We start from the raw sequence: 15,482 nt of genomic DNA on the forward strand, positions 1-15,482 counted from the left end.
GCGGGTCTTAATGATGGAGGTTGGGTCAAGATGAAGCTGGCTGGCAGAGGAATTAGATTTAGTAATGAGTCTGAATCAGCGGGTGAAAAGTGATTCAAGGGTCACTCTGAGCAGCAGAGTAAACAGGAAATGAGGCAACAAATGTTGGTAGACTGCACTAATTTTATCATTAAAGGAATAATAGAAAAAGCTTCACAACGGGCCAGTGAGTGAGACGCAGGTTATAGTGGCAAAAAAGGCTCTGTGCTCACCCTGCTTCTGTTGCTAAGGGTGGAGTAATAAGAGACATGAGTAAAACTATTGTATTATTTAAGCAAATGTTTGTGGAAGATTGATCACAGCATGAACATTGAGGCCACGACTGACATCACACGGCACCATGCACACACACATTCACACACTCATTCACACCTAAGGGCAATTTATCTTAGCTGATTAACCTATTGGCACATTTTTCAGAGGTGATAGGAAACCGGAAAACCCTGAGGAAACACATGTGGACATGCAACATTCCACAAAGACAGTAACCTGAGTTCAGGATCAAACCAGGGACCCTGGAGCTGTAAGACAGCGATGCTACTTGCTTTATGACTGTGCCACCATTCATTCATTCATTCATCTATCTATCTATCTATCTATATATCTATCGTATTATTTATATACAGTAAATATTGGAAATATGCAGTTGTAGCTTTTTTTCTGTTAAATGGTTAATAATAATAATAATAATAATAATAATAATAATAACCCTCAATAATAACCCTTCCTAATACAAATGTCCAGTATACTGTTTTATAGTTCCCTTCTAAAAATATAGAAGTAATGTACATAATATACAGAATAATTCATGTAAAATGCAGGAAATGTTATTAACTACTTAATATTAAATATAATTATATAATACTTAAATATAAGTAATACTGGATACTATGGGAGTCCTCAGATTTTGGGATTCAATATCCCAGTATCTCTGTGATTATCTCCCTCCCCACACCCCCACCGCCATCCCCATCCCACTGCCCAACATTACCACTTCTCTTCCTCTTAGCTTATTTTCCTCTTCTACCACTCTTTTTTGAATAATGTACAGTATCACTGAGGGTAAGAAAGACATTACATAAATTGAAATGATCATACAAAATACTGTCACTTCACAGAAGTTCTAAGGCCAAGAGAAATCACAATGAATAAAGCTAAAGACAGACTTCATTAACGGCAGCAGCAGGGCCTTATTTGCATCCCGCGTCCCTGAAGTGGTGACTCTACCCTGGCTAACCCAGTCTGAGTCTGAGTGAAAACTGATTGAAATCCCCAGATCCTCAACATTACAGTCAACCAGCAGATAAGAACAAATAAATTTACCACCTTGACAGGTCATTTCACAAGAGGCGTAACGGCGAAACGACGGCACTTGACAGGCTGAGGGATGGCGAACAGCCGGGCCTTGTGGGAAACGATGACTGAGGCGTCTCATTTCACGCTTCTCACATGGCGCTCCTGGAGTGCTGGCAAAACGGCTTTCTCGCTCATTCAATAAGAGACAGGCATGGCGGATTAATGTTTATTGCTTAAGGGATGAATCACGCTCGGGCAAAACGATGTGACATGTGCCATCCCAGTGTCATTTTTGTGTCATAAAGAGATTTCTGGATGCAGTGCAAAACTGTCAAAATTAGCATTCTCTATTGACACCCAGATGTGTTTCCTGCTGATTTCAGACATTTGTCTCAATAGAAAGTTTATTAAGTCACACACAGAGGCATGGGGTGGGGGGGGAAATGTGCAATGCGTGTTAATATAATAAATGTTCTGAGCAAAATTTTTTCTTTAAATGAGAAGGGCGTCTTGGGCGTGTTATAATACACAAAGCAACACTGCCAGAAGCTTCTCCAGACTTGCTATTGGAAATCATTCACAGTGTTGCCACATGATCCAATATTACTTGTTAAGGACATCAGGCATGACCATGGTGCTATTATAATGGCACCTTATTGTCTATTCATTAACAAACTAAAGGCACCAGTAAAAGCAATGTAGAATTAGAATAAACTTCTACAAAAGAGATACAAATGAACAACAACAGAATGGTGAAAAATGCAAATGAAACCTAGAGAGACAGCCATCTGAAATCACACGTCTGAAGTGGACTCCGTTCCGCTGGGCAGACAGGGCACAGGCCACCATGCTAGCCAAGAGGGTGAAAACAAAAAGGGCCTGGAGCTCTAATTTACTTGTGTTCACACAGTGTTCTTGCACTGCTTTGAGAAAGCTTATTACAAGAAGCACAGCAACTAAGCTGATGCCTTTGGGCTAGTTACCTCATCATTAAAAGGACGAATTTCTCAAGCTTTCATATAAATGCATTTTCATACAAATGCTGATAAGGAGGGGTGGCGGTGTTGTGGATGCGTTGCATTTTCCACTTTCTAACACTCCCGAAGTCCATGTGCTACCCATCAGCCTGACGAATGCTGCAATGACCTACTTGCTGCATTGACTTTCAATAACAGTTTAGCATTAGCCAGAGCAGAACCTATCCATCAGCCATTGCCTAAGTTTCAAAGCAATATGGTGTCTAAAATAACTAACGAATACAAATCAGGACAGAGTAAGGTTCTTGTGAACCTCTAACACACCTGTTGTGATTATGTATTTGTTACTGAACAAGCAGTTGAGTACTTGGAGAGATTTTATTTTTGGTTTATGTGGATTTTATGGAACCAACAGTGAGCCTTCGGGCTCCTGAGTGGCACAACATAAAAGGATTTGCCCTATCATTGGGAGAGTGCATCCCAAAGATGCCACAGCCATTCGTGGCTGGGAGTCCAAGAATGCAAAATAGGCCCCAGTCTCTGGGTGGGAGGGGCGGCATTACTCTCTCTCCTCTGTCAATCCAAGCAGCACTAGTGGGAATTTGTGAGCTCATGTATATGGAAGTGGGCAATTAGTGTGGTCCGATGTATAGCATGAGAGGAAACACGTGTTGACTTTTCATAGCTGTCCTGTGATAGGGGAGAGTTAAGTAGTGGGTGGGGAATTTGGGGGAAAATGGGGTTAAAAAAACAAAAACAAAACAGACTCGGTAAGAACTTACTTGCATATGAGACAAATCCTGTATTTGTCAGCCCTCATGTACCCCGTCCATCAATGGAAAGCAACTACTACAGCACCACCACTAACCAGATTTTTGGGTGATGGATCTTTCCCAGCTCAACAATGTCACTGACACAATAGCAGCATGGTAGTGTTAATACACTTATAAGGTGGGTGTGTCTAGTAAAGTGTAAAAAAAAAAAAAAAAAAAAAAAAAAAAAAAAATTACATCTGATTCAGTCATACACCAAGATGCCAGGAGCATATCAGGGTCAAACAGGATCTGATCAGTGGTGCTCAGTGGAGTGTTATTATTATTATTATTATTATTATTATTATTATTATTAACAACAGATGTGCTACAGTGTCAGAAATTTGGCATGTGTTGGATGCAAATGCAAGGTTTTATTAAAATGAAACAAGCAGCAAACAATTCAAAAAGAGTGAATTCAATATTGTGGTCAAACAGGTAAAAAGTCAGGCGATCAGCAAACAAACTGAAATGAGCAAACAGGAATCAAAGTCTACACAGTGCACCTATAGGGTACAGTAAAATGTAGAGTGCAAATTGGGTAACACTTTCTATGAAACCCATAAATCATTAACTGTGCTTGTAATGATTTGTGAGTTGAAAATTTTTCCTTGTAAACATTTTTATAAATAATAATGGCTCATATAGCTCTAATAATGTGCTATAAGTAAAATCTTGATAACTTATAATCATGCTGTAATGAAAGTGTCACTATTCATTATAATGTCATGTAATGTACAGCATAGCCTTCATAACTAATAACCACCTTTGAATAAAGTAACTGTAATACTTATTAATTATCTCCTTATTGAAGTCAGTTGAATGAGATGGTAAAATAATTTCTCAGTAATAAATTGTATTATAAGCAACTAATTAATTATAATAATAAATTTAGTTTTGTAATGTAATATGGAAACACTTAATTCCTTAATTACAAACATACCTACAAACACATTATTACAGTTTGAAAACTTTAATTTCAAAAAATGACAGTCTTTTTATTTTGATATTAATCTGGAATTAAGAGTTTCTATATTACATTACAAAAATAAGTTTGTACATAATTTTTATATATAGTGTCTAACAAGTTACCTATAATGAATACAATAAAAATATTTGATGCACTGAATGATGGCATTTAAATATTAATGACATTGACCATAAATATTCATATAATTGCTAATAAATATTACAGTTGCTTTATAATTATTCATGGGTCAATTATTAATTATAAAGGTTATGCAGTACATTACATGGCATTATAATGAATAGTGACACTTGTGTAATAACACGATTAGTTATCAAAGAATTATTTATAACACATTATTGGAGTTTTATGAGGTTTTATTACCATTTAGAAAAATGCTTCCAAGGAATCATTACCAACTTACAAAGAATAAAAACTGTTATAATTATTTATGAATATGGGCATCATAGAAAATGTTACCAAAAAGTGCAGTGTGCTCAGAATAATTTTGGAAAAACTGGATATTTTTGACAAAAGTCCCTCATCAGCTATGCAAAGTGCTTATGGTGCTGAAGGAGGTGAAATCCCCTCATTGTTTGGGGTTCTAAAGTTCAGAGAGTGCAGATGAGTTCTTCTCAAGTTTCCTCACATTACTGCTGCCATAGCAACAAGCACCAATGCTAAAAAATGTCATTAACTTAAAATGTCTTGCTGGAAATCAGAAATCCTTAATGCTGTTAAAAGTCTAAGTGAGCGGCAGATATTCTCTCTTTTTTTTGTGCGCTCTTGCAGAAGAGACAACTAACTCCACACCACTGACTGATGACAAAAACTCATTCTTTGAGCTGGGCCTGTGATTTTAGTGACTTTTTAATGCATCACTTGGAACAGTTGGCTGCTACAGTAACAGTTATAATTTGACAGATCTTTTATTTCACTTGACAATTACTTCAGATGTTTTTGTCCCATCTGCTGAAGATCAGTAGAGATTCCTTAATTTCAATTCAATTCAATTTAAGGACTCTGTATGGAAACAGACTCAATCCTGGTGGATTTTGATGCTTTTAGAAGTAATTTTAATGCCTGTTTTATTAGGACAAGTGAGCATTAAAGCACATATCTCTGTGTTAAGGCCAGTGTTAAGGAGCGCTGGACATTTAATCATCTGTGTTTCTAAGAAAATACAGAGCTATAGAAATATTTATACATTTTATTTTCTTTCAGGAAGGAAGTGGTCCTTCTTGCTGCAAATGCATTTAAATGGAATTTGCACAGATGAAAAGAAATACATTGTAAATAGAAACGAGAGTCTGTAGGTATATAATGGATCGTGTTATTCAAAGCATATCTATTTAGCCAAGACTAAATAATTAGTTAATAATTATAACAGTGATGCTGTATCGCCTAGCCATTCTTATATGTGTATGTCCTTGTACAACACTCTCTGTACTCCCATGTAACTGCTAATTGAAATCATCTTCAGCAGCCTTTCAAAGCACAACCTTCTCCATTTACTATTTTCCATTATTACATAATTTACTAAATCATGCTTATGCTTATCCAGTGAGGTAAGTAGAGTAAATTTATTAGAATCTCAGCTCTACTGAGATTGTTGCATGTTAACTATGGTGCATTGAACCCCAATTCTCCGCAGTCTCGCATGTCGGCGAACAGCATCATGTATTTACGTCGAGTTTACAAGAAGGCTAACAAACTCTCAGTCGATCTCCCCTCTCTCTTCCACTAATGGGACTGCTGCCAGCTCCTTCTCATCATCAATATCAAAGACTCCTGATTAAGCAGCGCCACATACTCGTTCACTCCCAGCTTCCGGCCTCGGATCACAATTCATCTCCTCAGAAAGGAACATAACAAGAGAGTTTGACCCCTAATCACATATAAACAACCATCAGCTGAAAAAGATGTATGAATATTTGCTGTGAAGCGGCGATAACACTAGGGCCATCCTTTGGGGTTTTACAAATGACACTTCAGATCACTAGCGGTCGTGGCATATGTCTGCAGCCCTTCTAATGAGTCCCTCTGATAACAGTACAGGCTCAATAAGTAATGAAACTCCAGCTAGGCTCTCATATTAACTGATCCCCGTGCTGTCTGACACTAAACACAGGGTAATGTTTTGGTGCTGCAGCTGTTGGCACCCACTTATTAAACTCAGGTTCAAAACAACATTTGATTGATTCCATGAGGGTGACACAGATCCTTGCTGATGTTGGGAAATGAGTGAGACAGTTACTGAACAGGACCAGAGGTGAAAATAAGTTTTCAGTTCAGCACAAGGGCCATTAAGGTTAGGAGATGCTAAAGACAGATATGCACAATACTTATGGAACCTATAATGATGTGAACAATAAGCCTCAGACAGATTTCTGCTGAATGGCATCTATTATTCGTGTTGTTATAGGAGTCAGTACTGGAGCTGATGTCTGATGTAGCCTACAAGCATTAAAAAGTGCTGGAGATATAGGCATGTTTGACAAGCCCTTTTGGAAATAATGGAACAAGTCATTCTTTTACAACTTTTGCCTAATATTAGACTCTAAGTTTGTGCACCAAGTCTAGTTGGGGTGGTGTTGTGGGGGGGGGATCACCTTATCAAAGAGAGAAAGCCCAGTCTAGAATTCAAATCACACAGACATGATTCGCACAGAAATATCAGAGGTGCCACTGAATCGATTGACCGAGAGATGCTCTATGCAGCTCCGAAGTACGCTGAAGGATCTTCTTTATACTACTTAATTATACAACATCCAGCAGAGACATGTTCTTTTTCAATAACTTTCACATATTTCTGTTAGAACAGAAGAGTGTTTCGCAAGCCCCCAAACACCCCCTCAACACCTCCACCCCACCCCTCACCCCTCATCCACAACACACACACACACACATCCATTCACTCAAGGTCAAGATACAGAGCAACACAGTCAGGAACACACACGCACTCACAAAGCAAGAGAACATTATATCAATTCATGAACAGGAGTAAATGCACTTCCAGTACAGCTTGCTGCTGTCTAATATTTATAATCCTTGGCTACCAGCAGGTTCATGACAGACCTTGAGTCCACAACAGACATGCATCGTTTCTAACAGTGAATAGAGTTGCTACAGCCTGTAAGAATGAGAACAGAGAGGTATGACCTTAACTAAGCCACACAATAAAGATACTTCATATACAGCAGGGTTCAAAAGTCCAAAAGACTTCTATTTTGCATTCTTGTCTAACTGAATTCAAATTTTTTCATTAGGAATTATATTATCAGCAATAACATGAGTGAGAGGTAGAATCCTAGAAATTTTTACATCAATTTCAGACTTTCTTGGTATTTGGTTTTGCTTTAATGACAGTGTACACTCAAGCTGGCATTGAATCCACAAGTTTGTGCAAAACTTGATGATCCATAGACCATCAATGTCATCTGAACACGTGCTTCAATGGAAGAGATAAAACTCTTTATAACAAGGTCATTATCAGAAATCTGCTCAAATTTAAATAGTGAATAAGAAATAGTGCAGAATCTTGAATATGAATCTTGAATTTGATTGAAATTATTCAAGATATTGAATTTCCTTTCTTTGTTTACATTTTTCAATATTATAAAACTGTTTATTTCCTGTTTTAAATTAACAACAGAAAAACCCAGATTTTCATGTGGTCTCAGACTTTAGGACCGTATGTAAACATTTTGACATCTTCTACTATACGAAGGCTGCACTGAACTAAACTGACATATGGTTCTTTTTTGCATGTAGCTCAATCAGAAGGAAAATTCTAGCATTTTAAAATCTGGTTACTCTCAAAAGTGAAAAGGAAGCCAATTGCATTTAAAGATTTCATCCACTGTTAGACACCAACACACTGATTATCTAATACAAATGCTATTATGACCAGGAAACCGGTCATTCTTTACACCAGCTTTTATTCATAGCCTGCAGACTGACAGACTGACAGAAGTGCTGCTTCTGAAGATAATACACTAACCCAGAATGAATCTACCAAGCTCATTTTTATTTTTAGGGCTTGGTCACACTAAGTAATGCATTGAAATAATGAAATGATTATGGATTGATAAATGATAGAAATGACAGCACTAGACAGCACATCCTATAGATTAATGTAGGCCATGTCCTTAGCGTGATGATAATGCTGGAAGAGTGAATAAAAACCCACCAGTAACATGAGCAGAACAGCCTGCCGCTTTGGCAAATTTGATTGACACATTGCTGAGCTGTCTAACCCAGCATCAGTCAATGTGTGCTTAACTCGGTGTCACACTAGCAAGTGACAAAGCAACAGGAAACCATTAATTCTCTAAGCAATTGTGCAGCACAGAGCTGTGATTCCGGAGACGGTAGCAAGCAACGTTTAAATTGAGATTTTCTCAGTTCTGTGCAAATTAGGTATGGTGTGGTAAAGCGTATCTTAAAGACACACTTCACGGAATTCCTCGGACCAATCCTATAGCACTGTCTGTTGTTCCCTAAATCCTCTACTGGCAGTCTTTTGCACACTCATCAGAAATACAGTACCCTCAAAGGTTCATTGGTTAACTCTCAGAGGAAAGCCTTGAAGTTTCAGTGTAGAACCCTACATCAATGTGTTTCGTTATCATAAAGGATTCTAAGTGGAACCCTTTAAGGAGGCAATAACCTTAATTATCCAATGAATACTTAAAGAATCCTTGTAGAATACCTTAAAGAATCTCTTATTTTCTTGTTTCTGTGTTTAGTCCCCATTCAATCATTGGGGATAACTTAATATATAACCATTTTACAACAAAGGTTATACAGTTTATAAATTTTACAGTGGGGTATATACATTTTCACTACTATGATCTAATATAAGAACTCAAAAAAGCCGGACAGTCAGTGGTGAAAATTTGTTTCTACATGTGTGTGTGTGTGTGTGTGTGTCATGATAAATATTTTAGTATACAAAATCAATTTCTTTCCATTGCCTGTCACTAAAATTCTTAGTCTGACATAAAAATAGCACAGTTTCATTGATTTGTACAAATGACCACTAGTTTGTTTAGTTTCCAGAAAGAGCTGGACACTTGCGCTCACTGACAGTCTAGTTTCAGCTGAATTCAATCTGAGCCAGGGCAGACAGCACAGCAGTAAGAAACAACCTGCAACTGATGCGTGCTAGTGTGAACCCACAGACTGACTGATATCTTATTGTTAAAATAAGCATGCACAATAGTTTTAATGGAGATCATAGTGTAGGCAGTGCCATTTTGAGGCCCATGTTATTTGTGAAGACTGCAACAACTGTGGTGGACGAAGTGAATTAACATAACAGTGAACATGGCAATAAATGACTGGTAGTTATCTAACAAATTACTTACTCATAGAGTTCATAGTTTGAAATCTTTCAGAGTTATGAAAGCAGGGCGACGGTGGCAAGGAAAAACTCCCTGAGATGGTGATAGGAAGAAACCTTGAGAGGAACCAGGCTCAACAGAGAACCCATCCTCATATGGGTTTACACTGTAGTGTGCGTGTGTGTGAGCACAATGTGTGTTGGTGTAGTCCATGGAAAACAGCTGAAGCGTTAACCTATCAACCCAGCTTCACAGATAAACATTCACATGCAACTTATTCGCTTAAACTTTCACTTGAATGCTCTGTATGAGACGTTCTGCACCAATGTATTTTAACCAAGCTAACACTTACGAAACTTTTCAAATGCAGATAGTTTTTACCCTGTAAATTCTTTAGGCTACACAGACTGAAAATACCTGCTTTAATGCACTGCGTTACCATTTGACTTGCCTGACTATTATTGATTTGAGCATAAATTCGCATTCCCCGAATATGGAAAATCTTCATGTGCAAATCTTTGTGTGCAACACAAACCACACAAGCATTGCAGAGCTGCATAAGTTTGTTCTTTTCTTTGTAATACATACTATATACCTTGTTTTGTCACTTTTATATGCAGTAATAAAATCTTATGTTGTATCCTTTTACCACTTAAATGTTCAATACATTATGGCACAATTAAGTTTGTGTCTCTAATTTAAACCACCACTGGGTTTGGAATGTTTGTACCGTTGTACCGCTTAATGTTAAGTTAAATTGAGAGATTTTTTTTAAACAGTAAACATTAAATTAAGCAAAAAATAGAAAACCATCGCCTAGTAGTTGTGAGTCCAATTATACAATTAAACAGTCTGAAACAGTCAGAGTATCTCCCTCTCTCTCACACACACACACACACACACATACACACACATACACATCTCTAATGTTAACACTGAGATGCACTCAGGTTTTGTTTCAGAACACATCTTAATTAAGTGTGGGACCTGAGTTGACAGCAAAACAACTTTTATGAGTTGATCACCTCAGTCTTATGGGACGAGAAGTGAAAATGAGATGAGAGCAACAACAAAGACTAATTTCTTGGTAGGCTGACTGGAAGCAGCCTAGACAAATTTATGATTAAAAAACCTGCCAATTAAAAAGGAACTATAAGTAAATTTGCAAGGCGTGGACTGTTAACGCTCATCTAATGTACATCACTGAACAGTTTAAGTGCACAGTTTTTTTTTGGTAAATGCTGAAATTCTGGAGACCCCCAGGGGTGTGTGTGAAGCATAGTCAAGGGGTCCATGATTTTATATTTTTTTTACAGTCATGGCAATCACAATCCACCATTATCACAGCTATTATATTTACTATTTAGTTTTTAGAGTTTGACTGGTTGATTGATTGAATTGAATAGGTTTAAGCTAAACCAGAATAACTCCCAAAACAGAAAGCAGGTCTATAAATAATACACTATATGGCCAAAAGTTTGTGGACACCTGTCCATCACCACCATATGTGGGTCTTTCTGTCACCACTAAGTTGGAAGCCCACAATTGTATAGGATGTCCTTGTATGCTGTAGCATTACAATTTCCCTTCACTGGAACTAAGAAGTCCAAACCTGTTCCAGCATGACAACGCCCCTGTGCACAAAGCAAGCTCCATGAAGACATGGCTTGCCAAGGCTGGAGTGGAAGAACTCGAGTGCTCTTTTGGCTGAATGAGCACAAATCCCCACTGCCACATGCCAAAATCAAGTGGAAGGCCTTCCCAGAAAAGTGGAGGTTATTATAACAACATAATGTGGAATTGGATGTTCAAAAACCACAGTGAGATGGTCAGGTGTCCACATATTTTGGTCATATAGTGTATCAACATGGATCTGATAACAATTTTAATAAAAATGTATTCTGTTGGTGGAAAGTTCTGGAATAAAAAGCTGCATGGCTCCAATAAATAGCCAAAAATGTAGAATTATGTAATATCATAGAATTTGTAACTAATGGACACCAATAAAAGAACAGTACAAGCAGCTACACTGCCAGTACTGCACTTTTCAGCATCATCCCAGTGTCCCTTTGTTTTTTTAAGACAAATGACTCTCAAACCAGAAAAAGACTCATATGATTATTCATAAACAAAACAAATGGAAAAAAAAACATTTAAAATAATCTACATGAACATTGCACTGCTTCAGATAAGCAGAAATAAATGTGCGATCATAAGCAAACAAAAATGCTGATGAGGAGAACTAATTATGCCGGCATAATTCAATACAGCATTATTAATTATACACACATGACCTGGAAGAGCAGCTCATACACATACAGAGGGCTCTGGGAGTTTAAGAAGTACAGCTGAAATGATGCATGGCTAACTGTGGTTAAGTACGTGAACAATGAAAGCGGAAAGGAAAACACAACACTATTTATCTATGATAAAAACACCATCAAGCTCCATCCCAAACACCATCATAACCTTTTCCCATGTAGAGTGCCAAGGGCCTTTAAACTAATACGAGGATCCATAACCTCATCATTCACAATATATAGAAAACATAGCTTGACCCATTTCAAAGTGAACAGACACTCAAGTCCTAGACAAGGCAAAAGTTCATAATAAGCTATATATATATATATATATATATATATATATATATATATATATATATATATATATAGTCAGTTCTCGAATTTGATGTGTTAGAAGCAGGAAAAATGGGCAAGCGTAAGGATCTTAGTGACTTTGACAAGGACTGCTAACTTCTTGGTGCCAGATACCACAGCACACCATCAGAGGTCTTGTGGAGTCCATGCCTCAACGGGTCAGAGCTGTTTTGGCGGCACAAGGGGGACTTATACAATATAAGGCAGGTGATTTTAATGTTATGGCTGATCAGTGTGTGTGTGTGTGTGTATACAGTACTGTGCAAAAGTCACATGCGAAGAAATACTGTAGAACAAAGATGCCTTCAAAAATAATGAAATTAAATGTTCCTACGTTAAAAAAATATTATAAAGAACAGTAAACAGTAATAAATGAAACAAAGTCAATATTTGGTGTGAAGATCCTTCACTTTAAAAAAAAAATAGTAGTCTCATGTACAGTTTGTGCAGTTTTATAAGGAAATGAGCTGTAAGTTTTGCTGAGCGTCTTGCAGAAGCAGCCACAGTTCTTCTGGAGACTCTGACTATCACATTTGCTTCTTATTTTTGCAGCAAAAACCAGCAGCCTTCATCATGTTTTTTGTCTGAAAAGTGTCTCTTATGTAATATGCTGCTTTCTTTACTGACATACAAACATTTTTCTGTAACATTTAATTTTGTGCTGGAAAATTTATGTTTAGAAATCTAAAATGTTTTTGTACTGAATCAATAACGTAGGAGTCATAAAACAAAAATCTATAACAAAGTTTGTACTAAAAAAAATAGGGTGCCTAAGACTTTTGCACAGTACTGTATGTATATACTGTATGGACTATCGAGAGCATCCTGAGCAGCTGCATCATGGCCTGGTTTGGGAATTGCACTGTTTCAGATCGCAAGACCCTGCAGCGGATAGTGAGGACAGCTGAGAAGATCATCGGGGTCTCTCTTCCCTCCATCACAGACATTTACACCTCTCGCTGCATCCACAAAGCCACCAGCATTGTGGATGATCCCACACACCCCTCACACACACTCTTCACACTCCTGCCAGCTGGTAAACGGTACCGAAGCATTCGGGCCCTCACAACCAGACTGTGCAACAGTTTCTTCCCTCATGCCATCAGACTCCTAAATACCTAGAACTGGACTGAAGGAACACACACACACATACATACATATACACACACAACTGAACTGGTCCAAAGGAACTCACGCATACATACATACATATATATAAACACACAACGGAACATCCTCTATGCACATGCACTGCACATGTTTTGCACATGTCTTATTATTGCTGCTACTACTATGTTTACACTGTTTACACTACCTCAGCTGTAATATTTGCACTACTGTCACTTTATCACTTTCAACAGGACTGTGTACTGGTCGGCGTCATAGTTATGTACTGTCTGTTCTGTCTTGTGCTGTCTGCACATGTTTGCACTTGTGCACTTTACGTTTAATTTATGTAATTTATGTAGTCCCCATAGTTCTGTGTTGTTCTGTGTTGTCTTATGTGGCACCTTGGTCCTGGAGAAACGTTGTTTCGTTTCACTCTGTACTTGTATATGGCCGAAATGACAATAAACTCCACTTGACACTTGACTTGATACTTGACACTTGACTGTATGTATATATATATATTAAAAAGTTCAAATAAAACTATTTTGCATTTTTGCATTTTTACTAAAACTATAACTGCATTTTTTATTCATTCTCAAGCACTATGCAACTATACATTTTTCCCAACAGCATCTATAAAGTATTGTTGTGTGTACCTACATATGTAGGTTTGTGTGTAGAGAATTATGTACTCTATGTGTCAGTCAATACACAAAACAACCTATATCAGAGCACTGTTCACAGACAGAGTGTTTCTGGACCACAGCCTTTAGTATAGACCACAGCAGAAAAAAAAAAATCCCACCTGGAGTAGTCGAAGAGTCGGCTGTCCCAGAGAGGATGATCTCCTCGTTTTCCGCTGTGGAAAAAGCATGAATCAGAGCCATCGAATCGGTTCAGGCCATCCTCTGTGTTCCTGGATGCGTGGCTGTGGACCACGTCTAAAAGCACCATGATGCCCATAGAGTGAGCCACATCGATGAGCTCCTTCAGTTCCTCCGGAGTGCCATATCGACTAGAGGAAGAGAGAGTTCAGTACTCATCAGGTGAAGCTGTGATAAGACTGTAAGATAATAACAATGTAAGTAGCCCACAATATGTCGAGAGCAATTAAATGATTAGCATGAAAATATAACCATAAATATAAAGCCTGAAGCACAGTAGCCATTTCACTGCTAAAACATTTTGCCTGTGCAAAGTCAACTATGTGTGTCTACATTTTTAATACATGATACATGATATTTGACTCAATTGTGTAAATTATTTCCTATCTCAAACTGTATCCTTAACATTTTGGAACCCCATACAAATCCGCCAGCAATAAAAACAACAGTAGGCCATTTACAATGACGGAGTGGAGGTCGCATTTTTTATTCAAGTGTGATGCTCTTTGCAGAGGAATGTGCAAGATGGAGTGCACTTGACACTTCCTTATGCATCCCACTTGTGTAATTGCTCCTTGAAGGCTTAACCGTCCTTTGGGCTATCATCGCATCGCTCCCCTCCTCCCCCACCAACGGCAAAAAGCCACGCACAGTGACATTGCCCTCGCTTCCCAGCATCCAGCCGCCGCACTTTTTAAATGGCCATGAGAGATCAATCATGGGTGAAATTACTCTGTATATATTACACTCTGGCTTTAAGCTCTCTCCTCTAGCTGAGATGACTGGCGAATTCGTGAGTGTAAATGAAGCATCCCTGCTTGATCTTCCTTTATCTAAGACGTGCGCCACTCTCCGGGATTAACGCCAAATGTATTTACAGGGAGATTAACGGATCCCGTCAGAGTCTTCCAGGACCGTTTAGAGGCACAGTTGACACCTAACACACAGTTCATAGAAGAAATATACTCATGATTATTGATTATGAATATGCGAAAAGCATAAAGGAAGTGAAAAATGATGAGTCTCAATGGGGGAAGAATATGGTAATTGGAATCTATGTGTTACTGGATGCCATTAGCAGTACATGACAAATTATGCAGAGCTACTCGCGGCAACAAAACACAGCAAAAAAAGTGATTTTACACAAAGGCACTGCTGTTTTAGCACTTCTAGCTCCTGGATGAAGGAGCTAAACAAAAGTCTAAATACTCTGAACTCTCGAACTTCTGAATTCCAACACTGGACGAATTGGTAATTCTATTGGTAAAACAGGGATCATCAAATGACAGCCTAACCCACCTTCCAACATATTTTTCCAGTAAAATTAGGTAGAGGTAAAAAATGTAAAGTACTGAATACTGCTCTGTGTGTGTGTGTGTGTGTTGGGGGGAG

At 38.0% G+C, this 15,482-nt stretch overlaps 1 protein-coding gene across 1 annotated transcript in view; it reads right to left on the reverse strand.

Annotated features, from left to right (window-relative positions):
- Nucleotides 1-15,482, reverse strand: part of gbe1b (glucan (1,4-alpha-), branching enzyme 1b) — a 106,282-nt gene that overhangs the window by 67,562 nt on the left and 23,238 nt on the right. The window contains exon 7 of the mRNA XM_026934885.3: nt 14,012-14,221. Within this exon, the coding sequence (XP_026790686.2) occupies nt 14,012-14,221 (210 nt within the window). The remainder of the gene's footprint in view (nt 1-14,011; nt 14,222-15,482) is intronic.

This window comes from Pangasianodon hypophthalmus, chromosome 14 (assembly GCF_027358585.1).
Source record: "Pangasianodon hypophthalmus isolate fPanHyp1 chromosome 14, fPanHyp1.pri, whole genome shotgun sequence".
In the NCBI taxonomy this organism is placed as follows: domain Eukaryota; kingdom Metazoa; phylum Chordata; class Actinopteri; order Siluriformes; family Pangasiidae; genus Pangasianodon; species Pangasianodon hypophthalmus.